Raw genomic sequence first — 10,158 nt, forward strand, 5'->3', positions numbered from 1 at the left:
TTTATTACTGTTACTTGGTCAAAAGCTTAAAATGTACACCAGGAGTTAGCGCTGAGGTTTTTTTTTTTTTTGCACGAGTCGCAGGAGTATAAACAATCTAAATTAAGTTTATATTTCTATTGAGCTTAAAGATTTTAAAGTTAAAATTTGTAATAGTAGATTCACAACCTGAAAATGACTAAGAGTATGAGCTGCACACAGATTTAAAATAAACAAATAACCCAACGTCTCTAATTATGGCAGTGTAAATCCCGCAGTATGAAATGGGTACAGCCACAGGGCTTACGGTCAATTATGTCAGTTAAAATCCCTCATTTTCAACTGGACTTTGGATATCAAAACAAAAGTAGGTGTTACCAAACTTAACCCACATTGCTGTGCCTATTTTGGGAAAATAGGCTGTCGTTCCAAAAAGGCTGCCGTATTTTTGGTTAGAAAACTGTTTATACCGTTTACACTGCCCAGCCCATCGGAGCACAATGCCTGTGACAGACTGTATTTACATGTATGCACTCAGTATCGTGGTATACAGATCCATTATTTTGATTAGAAGAGAGCACAAAAGATAGGAACTGCTGCTGGAACCACTTGATAGGGCTGGACCATTAATTGAAAAGTAATCAAAACCGAAATTCAGAGCCTCTAACAGACATAATTTACCATGTTGGTTATTTCGGATATTTTAAATATTTCCCTACAGTGTGTGTTTATGTACTTTCCCCTTAAAAACATACTAGTGTGTGTGGTCATGGACTGGTCCGTCCAGTCCTGCTGGGCTTCCAGACCGCAGTCAGGCGAGGTTAGCTGGGCTAACCGGCTTCACTATCCAGCAGTCGACGAAACAAGACCACAGCCATAATAAAACAAGAAACCCTAGTTGCTCCAGAGGCGTGCGACCTCTGACAATATAGCAATTGTAAGTCGCTTTGGATAAAAGCGTTAGTTAAATGAATAAATGTAAGTAAATGAAGACCTACGTGAACCATTATGTTTTGTATTACCTTAGAATGAGACTTTATATACTAACCGTGGGCACCCCCTGCTGTGGAGGTTGCTGTATTTTGCGTCATGTTTCTACCGTAGCCGTCAACGAACAAACAGCGCTACAGAGCGCGTTTCGTCATCAAACCGTTTCTTCTGCTTGTGTAATTCCGGTAGTGTAGCACACGTGTTATTTAGCACAAGAGCGAGAGCCAGACGGACAGACATCTGACAGAAATCAAGGATTTTATGGATTTTCCTAGATGGAAGGCTATAACGTTAATGTGGGACAAATGTTTTCAAAGCGGTGCTGAAGTTGTCTGTTTTCTGCTGGACAGGTAATTAACTTTGTTTGTCAGACTTTAGCAATGCAAATGAAAACTGTTGTTCATAGCTTTAGCTGTTAGGGCCATAATCACAGAGAGCCGTGACATGTTTCCCCTGTCAGTGGTGTGAAAATAGATTAATTTCATGGCGCCTACTATTCTCCAGCCTGTGGTTTGGCTTTGCCGGTTACATATCGAGACAATCCAGCTGATCAGTAACGTTAATTGGCAATAAAAACCGTAAAAAATGTATTGTTAGTTGGATTGGTTTTATTCTCCAGCGCTGTGCTTTGGCTTGTGGCGTTATGTTAGTTGGATTAACTTCATGTAGTTACACTCTCTCTCTCTCTCAGAATCAGCTGATCGCTAATTGGCAATAAAACGATCGAAGCTCATATCAGCCAGCTAAACTTGAAATATACTCTAAATATGTAGTTGGATTGTAATTTCAAGTAGTTCTTCTCCAGCGCTTGGTTATGGCTTTGTACGTGGACAGAAATGTGCCGTTACTTCCTGAGACAACAGCTGAGGATATTATTGGTAATGAGACGGTAACAGCAGGGAAGCTCAGATCAGCAGCTAAACTTCACATTTTACTGCCCTGGTGGAAAACATGTATTCTTTATACTGCTAATGGTGATATAACAAGGCCTTGTGCCTATCAAGTGACCAATAATAAATACTTTACGAATTTGCATTAAACAATGTTATTGGATTTTGCGTCCCACTGTGCAGACAAATATGTAATTTGTACTTTCACATGCTAATTGCCCATTAAAACATTTCACTATTTTACCAAAAGCTGAATTATGGCTGTCAGTACTACTTGTGTTTCTGTTGCATTTCAAAAAATTTGCAACTTCCCACTAGATGTCACTAAAACTTGCATACTGGACCTTTAATGAGTAGTAGGGCTGAATGATTAATTGCATTTGCGATATTATCGCAATGTAATAACAAGATTTTCTAATCACAAAGGCTGCGATTACACTCAAGAGGAAAGTAGTCTGACGAAGTTGATGCTTCGTCTGCACGTTACGCTGTACCTTGCCTTGTTGCGGCTTTGACGGACAGGAAAAAGTCCAACAGAAAGACACGTGTAGTAAGGTAAGCATATTGTGGCCAACTTTGAATTGATCCTCAAACTGAACATTTTTGTTTGCTTACTGGGATACAGAACGATGGACTAGGATATTTGAACTGAGATAAGGACGCATTAATTGGTGGTTGAACTGTGGGTTTCGTATTGAGCGCTTACTGTATAATACACTGTGGTGAACGGTGTTTTTCTTGTGGTCTGTAGGTAGGCCGACTGATATATATAATAGATCTTTCTCATATTATAATTTGATACATCACCATTGCTCATAATAATTCTACCTAATTCATCATTCATCAACACAGGCCTGACCCACAAGAAAGAACAGTGTATGTTTAATCTAGCAAATATTGTGTTGGTCATACCATACACTGATTTACTGCTTGTCCATTTTGAATAATACAGAAGGTAAAGAGGTTAAAAATTTATTGCATATTAAATCGCAATCGCAATATTGTTAAAAAAAAAAAAAAAAAAAATAAAAAAAAATCGCAATTACATATTTTCCAAAATCGTTCAGCCCTAATGAGTAGGGCTGGGTACCAAAACCCGGTGCCAATATGGAACCAGTTCCTACTACACCGAATTACAACGTAAGAAGACTTAAGAGGCGCCACTATTCACTGCAGTACCAAATGTAGTGTCCCTCAATGAAACGCTACGAGACGACAGTCGCTTTCGCTCAGTCTTACTGCGGCTCACAGCCTACCGTGAGCCGCAGCGTACTCAAAACAAACCTGGCTCAGCAGAGAGCTACACATGTTAACTTCTCCTGTCTTCAAACTCTGTCCTGAGGCTAACACACACTCTCCCAGGCTAGCAGGAACAACAACAACAACCGCCCCCTTAACACTCTGCCAATCACAGGTAGGAAAATAAATGATTGACAGGCTTCTACACTTATAACACATTTGCTGACAGGCATGACACATTCAATGACCTCCTGGAAATACTGGAGAAAACAGTAATGACAATCAACAGCCCTTTCTGCCTTGGCCAAATACAACAGTTGTGTTTTGTATATATTATATTTAAGTATACTTTAAACAGTTAATATATTGTTCAATTTAAAGAATTTTAAATATTAAAAAAATGATTAAAAAAAGCTTTTCTCCCCTTCTTTTTGAAGTATCCGTTCAGGCACCAGAACAGTTTTAAAATGGTCGATTTGGCACTGAAATCGTAAAAAAATCCAAACAAAACTCAACCCTATTAATGAGACGATGATAGACAGACAAACACATTGCATTCTAGTTAGTTCAGATATGATAGCATACAGAACTTTTTTTGTCTTTGTATAACTCTTACGTTTCGTCACCTAAATGCTGCTGTAGATGAAACATCACACGTGTTTGAGATAATCAGTCATTGATGTTTCTGTAAAGAAAAATATTCTGTATTAACGAAGGCCTGCTTTCACAAAATAAGCAGATGGCTGAGTGGTTACGATTCCATTTATCACAACCTTATCAATACTGCAAATCAAAATAACTTAATTATTGGGGAAAAATTCTACTTGAACCACGTCAATGCTTTAAACTAGCTGATTAATCAGTCACAGGCAGTGAATCACTGTTTAAGGATTAAGAAAGCTGCAGACTGCAGGAAGTCAATAACCTGATAACATGCATTTTGCCTCTGTACCTCATGCATGGAGTCGAGCAACTTGGTGAGCTGATAGAAACGCTGCCAGTTCTGGCTGGAGTTCTCCTCGCGCTTCACGATGGCTTTCCCCAGCTCCTTAATGTACGACATCCGGATATCGTCGAACACCGCCTGGCTCTTCAGGCCATCCTTTGGCACTGCAGGAGAGAGGAAACTAAAGGTCAACCTCTGGGACAGAGATAAGGATAATGTACGGTACCCGAGAGGAGTCATTTGTACCAATACACACTGACACAAAACTTCCAGGTTTAAAAAGGAGGAGGGACGTTCTTTGCATTTTAAATTATGTCCGTGCTGTGAAGGGCTAAAACTAATTAATATACATCAGGTCATTTTCAGGGTGTACTCCCAATAATATTTAGCAGCACAAAGCACTAACTGGACATCCACCAGCACATCATGAGGAGGGCTGTGTTGACTTTAGGCTGTGTTTAAGCTACCTGCCATAATGATTTTAAATGTATTTTTAATCAGCTTCACTATAATTGAAGTCTTTGTTTACACCTTTCATTCTCCTGCACTAAATCACCTTTAGGAAACAACAAAAACTTGTGTACTTCTGCATCTTCTCATAAGTGCTCTGGCTGGTGAAAGTGAGTGTGGGTATTTTTGTGGATCAATGATTTATCTGTGAAGATTCAATTCTTATTTACATTGCATGTTAATAAATGAGTTGGGAAAGTGCTGTGATCTGATGTTTTGCCCAGCGCATACATCAACATTATCTTTCAGCATCCGTGGACTGCATTGGATTGGAGTAAAGTATTTTGGCAATGACTGCCTTAACACCAGGTTTGACGTGTAATAGAGGAAGGTGGTGTGCGGGGTGGTTCAGCTTTCTGACCTGTGCTGAGCAGCAGCAGGACCTTCATGCACAAATACTCGTCGTGGGAAACCTGCAGCCGGACAAACTCGCTGGAAATCTTCAGCATCTGCTCACACTGGTCGGCCATGTAGGGCAGCTTCATCCGCTCCCTGGTGGATTCAGACAGAAACACATTCTTGTTTCTCCCCCAGTGATAGTTGATTTATGGGGCTGCTTGTGCAGTCTCAATCAGGTAGATGAATCCACTCCCAGCAATACCTCAGTAGATTAAATGTTCAAGGTCTCCTATTTTAAATCATTCTTCCAGACATGACATTCAGTCTATTTGTTTGTTGGAGTAGAAGGCTGAGAATGCATATTTCAAACGAGTGAGGGCAAAAACTCCTGAACCGTACCCCTAGGACTCCTTCATGCCTCTTTGTTGAGCAGACGTGAATCGAAAATTTATTTAAACATGACAAAACACGTCACATTCTTGGTCATTATATAATAAAAACCACCTTAAAAATTAAATTGTTGAATTCTAAACACTGAATAATGGCTGCCATAATCAAATGCAAATATAACAAGCTGACAAAATGATTCTTTGGAGGTTGTCTGACAAATAATATCACCAGATATTAATTATGATCAGATTAATTTAGAGCTTGTGATTATGAAGCAAAAGGCCAATTCCAGCACTAAGCATGGTAGCTGTGCTGAATGCTCACTACACTCAGAGCGCTGTTTACAAACAGAGTCATTCAGTCTATAAGGAGGATAAAACACTGATTACAGCTGACAGACACTGTTTGATGAGGTACACACACACACACACACACACACACACACCCTGCACTGATCGACATAAACAAATATATGCATTGGCTGACTGATGGAATTAAAACCATACTTAATAATCACACATTAGTGTCACACTACTTTGTTAACAAATTAAACAACAAGGGTTAGATGTTTACACAGATTGACAATGGACTTGTACATACTCGTTGATGACGAGGTCTGGTGCAAAGCAGAGCATGTTGCCGTTGCACTGCTGGTAAGACCTCCAGCCCAGACCAAAAGACATGAGGAAGAGCCAGGAGCACTGCAGCAGAGTCATCTGGTCGTCCAGGTGCAAGTTCCTGAAACCTGTAGGGAAAGAGACGGAAATACTTCAACTACCAATGCAACCACAACGTACAAGAGGGTGTGCCGCTGAAAGTGACAATGAGGAGTAACCAAATAAAAAACATACAAACACAGTAAGTAATTTAGATTTGCCTACGTGTCATGTTAGCCCCAGATGGAGCAGATCAAGATACAGTGCCAGTGAGTTTGTTTACACAAACCAAAGCAGAGAATATTACAATCCATTAAGACATCTCCTGCTTTTGGCTAACCCTTGTCAAATGTTCATGCTTCCAATCTGTGCGCTGTTAAAATAAAATGTGATTGCAAATACTGTCTGCATTTTGCGTTGTGTGCGGTGTCACACAATTTAAACTCGCCCTTTTCTTTTAGTTTAAATGTACATAGATGTCATTACAGACAGAGAAGACCAATGGCAATATGGCATATCTGTGTTGAATGTTAAAAAAAGTGAAATATAAATAATAAAATAAAACTGTTTTCTTTTGAAACTTCATGCAGCTGCAGATTAACCTCAATGTAAACTACATCCACAGCAAAAGACAGATTTACACTACCAACCTGGCAGAGCCTTTGCCCACTTGACAGCAGAGATGACCTGCCGGCCGCCCAGCCTGTTGAGGGTGGTCATGAGGCGGGTGGAGGTGTCGGGCAGGGTGCTGTCGTAGCCGGCATAGATGGTGTCTGGCTCGATGGCCTTCAGCAGGGACAGCATCGTGGGGACAAGCTGAGGCATGCACTTGGGTACAAGGGACCGAGCCTCAACTGGCGGGGAAGGAGTCGGTTCGGGTGGGTTGCTCGGCAGGACGCCCTTTAGGCGGTTCAACTTCTTGGTTTTGCGCGCTGCAGAAGAGAAAACAGGGATGAACACGCAGAGGAGAGTTAAGGGAAATCGAGACAAAAGGTGAAGAGGAGAACGAAGCAATTAAACCAACTCAAGGCTACACAGTTTTCTGTTATCCGTGTGGTTAATATGTACCTTCCAGGTTCATGCCTGCCATTAGACACTTGCGGAAACGGCAGGCTGGGCAGTTCTTCCTCCTGATCTTGTCAATTATGCAGTCATTCCTCCCAGCACACAGGTAATTATGCTGCCCTGAGGTACAAAGAAGAGGAAGATTAATCTGTTATTTACCTTCACTGCTGTGGCAAACACTCTAGGGGGAGAAACTAATTAGTTGTATCACATTACTTTACTTTGTAATGATCATGCCACCAACTTAAAGTTGTAATGAGTCTAGCATTTGAGCAAACTTATGTGACACAGATAGGTGATGAATGAGTTTATCACAGGCGATGAATAAATCAGTGAGGAAATAATGATGTCTTATGGCTTTGTACCTTCCACTGCTCTCTTAAAAAACACCTTGCAGCTGCCACAGGTGAGAACGCCGTAGTGGCAGCCTGACGCCTCATCAGAGCACACCAGGCAAATTTTATGAGTCCCGCTCTTTCCCTGTGCTGACGATGTAGCGGTGACCCCTTCCTGTCTGGAGATGGCACTGGAGAGAGGGTGGAGACAGAGCAGAGAAATGTCAGTCTCTCTTAAAAGGTCCCTGTGTTTTTGTTGTTGTGTTTTTAACCTCTAGTAGTGCTATGGAGCTGTTTTTCTATGCGTGGATCCCCAACACACGTGCACACAATACACATTCCTGTCAATACACTATTCCACTGATCTACAGGTGACGGTAATGCTAATATAATAATAATAATAATACATTTTATTTATAGGCGCCTTTCTGAACACTCAAGGTCACCTCACAAAACATAACAGTACAGCAATAATCGATAAGATTAACAACTATAATTACAGTGCATAAAATCAGGGTACATAACAACTGGAAACGAAGAGTGAGAAAGAGTGATCACGTGGGATATGCCAGTTTAAAAAGATGTGTTTTCAGGCGGGATTTAAAAATGGAAAGTGAGTCAATGTTGCAGATGTCTGGTGGAAGAGACGAGTTCCAGAGACGAGGGGCAGCGCGGCTGAAGGCTCTGGACCCCATGGTGGTCAAACGAGCAGGGCCCTGTTTCAGAAAGCAGGTTCAACAAACTCTGAATGTAACCCTGTACGCTGGGTTGACGAACTCTGAGCTGTCAAACTCAGAGTTTTCCCATTTCAGAAAGGCCGATCAGAATAAGTTCAATCAACTCTGAGTATGTTGAGCCTGATGGAAGCGCGTGCGTGGGGATGAAAAAAAACCATCATCAATGGAGCTCCGATACTACGATTCACCATGGCAACAGGTAAATAAAGGCAGAGCCTCCATTTTAATCATGTGGAGCTAGAAATATGAATGTTGCCAACACGGACGATGATTGGCTCTAACGTAGGAGTGGAGGATCGATACGTTAACAATATTACATTTTATACAGCGTTGCTCATTCATTATTTCCAGACTGGAATTTCCTTAATGAATGATGAAGTGCTGGGATTATCCTACAGCCTGTTATTCATTTTAAATAGGCTACAGGCCTGTTTATTCAGCTGTAACCTAACAGGACTAAATGCTGGTGGCAAAAACTGAAGATGAAAATATTAATCGAAGAGATTAGAAACAGTTTAGGCTCCTCATGGACCTGTGATTGTAAAGTGACAGTCCGTCTCAGTGACAGTAGGTCTATTAATGTTTTTTTTTGTAATGTAAAATGTGTCTAGGTTCAAACTGACTGTGAAGTTTTAGATGTCTTTGTTACATTAATAAAATCTTGCTCATTTCGTATTTTATGAAATGCTGTCAAAACACATTCAGACTATCAGCAGATAATAAAAAACTCACTTTTAAACTAGGCTACATTTATTTGTTTCAGCTGGACCACAGTCATCCTCACTCAGAAACATTCACATCATATCCAGCTGAGCAATGTTCGATCTGTGCGACTACAATGTGAAAGGTTACTGTTCATTGATCAGTTTTGTACAGATTAGCCAACTTTAAACTGCAGCACTGTAGCGCACAGTAAGTTTTTTGCCTTAATGTCCACAGAGTCACTGTGTCATAAAGAAGGACAGTGTAGCTTATAGATTTTATTCTGTGCTGAGGATAAATTTACGATGTCCAACTCTCTTTCCATACATCGATGACAGATGTTCAAGATCATGTTTGGGTTAAAAAAAAAACGAATAGCCTATTTAACCGTGATTTCGATGTTTCCAAAGACGTAATTGCGTTCCAATATGTGCTTTGATATCGACAGTATAATTGAGGAAATGACACTGTGTGTGAGACAGCCGCTTCAAGCTCCGCAGGAGGGGAGGAGTCAGAGAGAAACTCAGCGTTTGTTGAAGTAAACCTCCTCCCGAGCAGGTTAGGTTCACAGCGTAAGTTGCCGGGGTTACAGACCTAGAGCTTATCTGATCTTGCTCTCTGAAACCGAAAACCCAGAGTTTCCCTCATCTCGGGCTCAACTTACTCAGAGTTTTCACTAAACCCACTTTCTGAAACAGGACCCAGGAGGTACAGTGAGGATAATAGAAGAAGAAGACCTATGAGTCAGAGAGGGAGGTGGGTGGGAGAGATTAGGTAGGTTTGGTGGACAGGTGAATATATATACACGCAGCAATGCAAAAAAACTGCTTGCTAGTAAACATGGATGTAAATAATAAGGCTTTCAAAACCTTTGGGAAAATCCGCTTTGTACATGTTTTAGGAGGAAGGAAATGCATTCATCATGTTAGTTAGACCTCAAGGATACACACAAAGTATGTCTGTTGTGAAACACCAAATGTAAACATTACTTTTGTTTACAAGAAAAATCCACAATCCACAGTTTGCCCTACATATTGCTTGCTCTACTCCTGAAAGCATTCGGTCAGGTTTGAGAGTTCAGCTGGAGTTAATATTTACAACTCTGTACTAGAACTTTAAATAAACAAATTACACAGATACACTACACATAATTCCCATCAATGTCAATTTGTTCCTTGTACTTGTTTTTTCCTCAATTTTGCCTTTGTTCCATCCCATCATCAGTGAGTCCAATGGGGCCTTTAAAGCCTAAATTATCTGAAGATGTGTGGTCACATCTCAAATGCAGTGGTTATCATAAAAAGGACCTCCTTCCTTTGATTGAAACGCAAATGTTTCCAGACCCAGTCGACCGAAATGCACTTTTTCAAAATGAACACT

At 40.7% G+C, this 10,158-nt stretch overlaps 1 protein-coding gene across 1 annotated transcript; it reads right to left on the bottom strand.

The window, feature by feature from the left end:
• Positions 1-3,960: 3,960 nt before the first annotated feature.
• On the bottom strand, positions 3,961-7,613 carry LOC119881861 (glucocorticoid receptor-like; the record flags this gene model as incomplete). The annotated part of the gene is made up of 6 exons (XM_038691961.1): positions 3,961-4,208; positions 4,916-5,046; positions 5,884-6,028; positions 6,590-6,871; positions 7,008-7,124; positions 7,370-7,613. Coding segments are annotated over 6 exons (1,152 nt in total), but the record flags the coding sequence as incomplete, so codon positions are not given.
• Between the last annotated feature and the right edge of the window lie 2,545 nt (positions 7,614-10,158).

This window comes from Micropterus salmoides, unplaced genomic scaffold, assembly GCF_014851395.1.
Source record: "Micropterus salmoides isolate LMB-PRFRI ecotype aquatic unplaced genomic scaffold, ASM1485139v1 Ms_hic_scaffold_277, whole genome shotgun sequence".
Taxonomy (NCBI): Eukaryota; Metazoa; Chordata; class Actinopteri; order Centrarchiformes; family Centrarchidae; genus Micropterus; species Micropterus salmoides.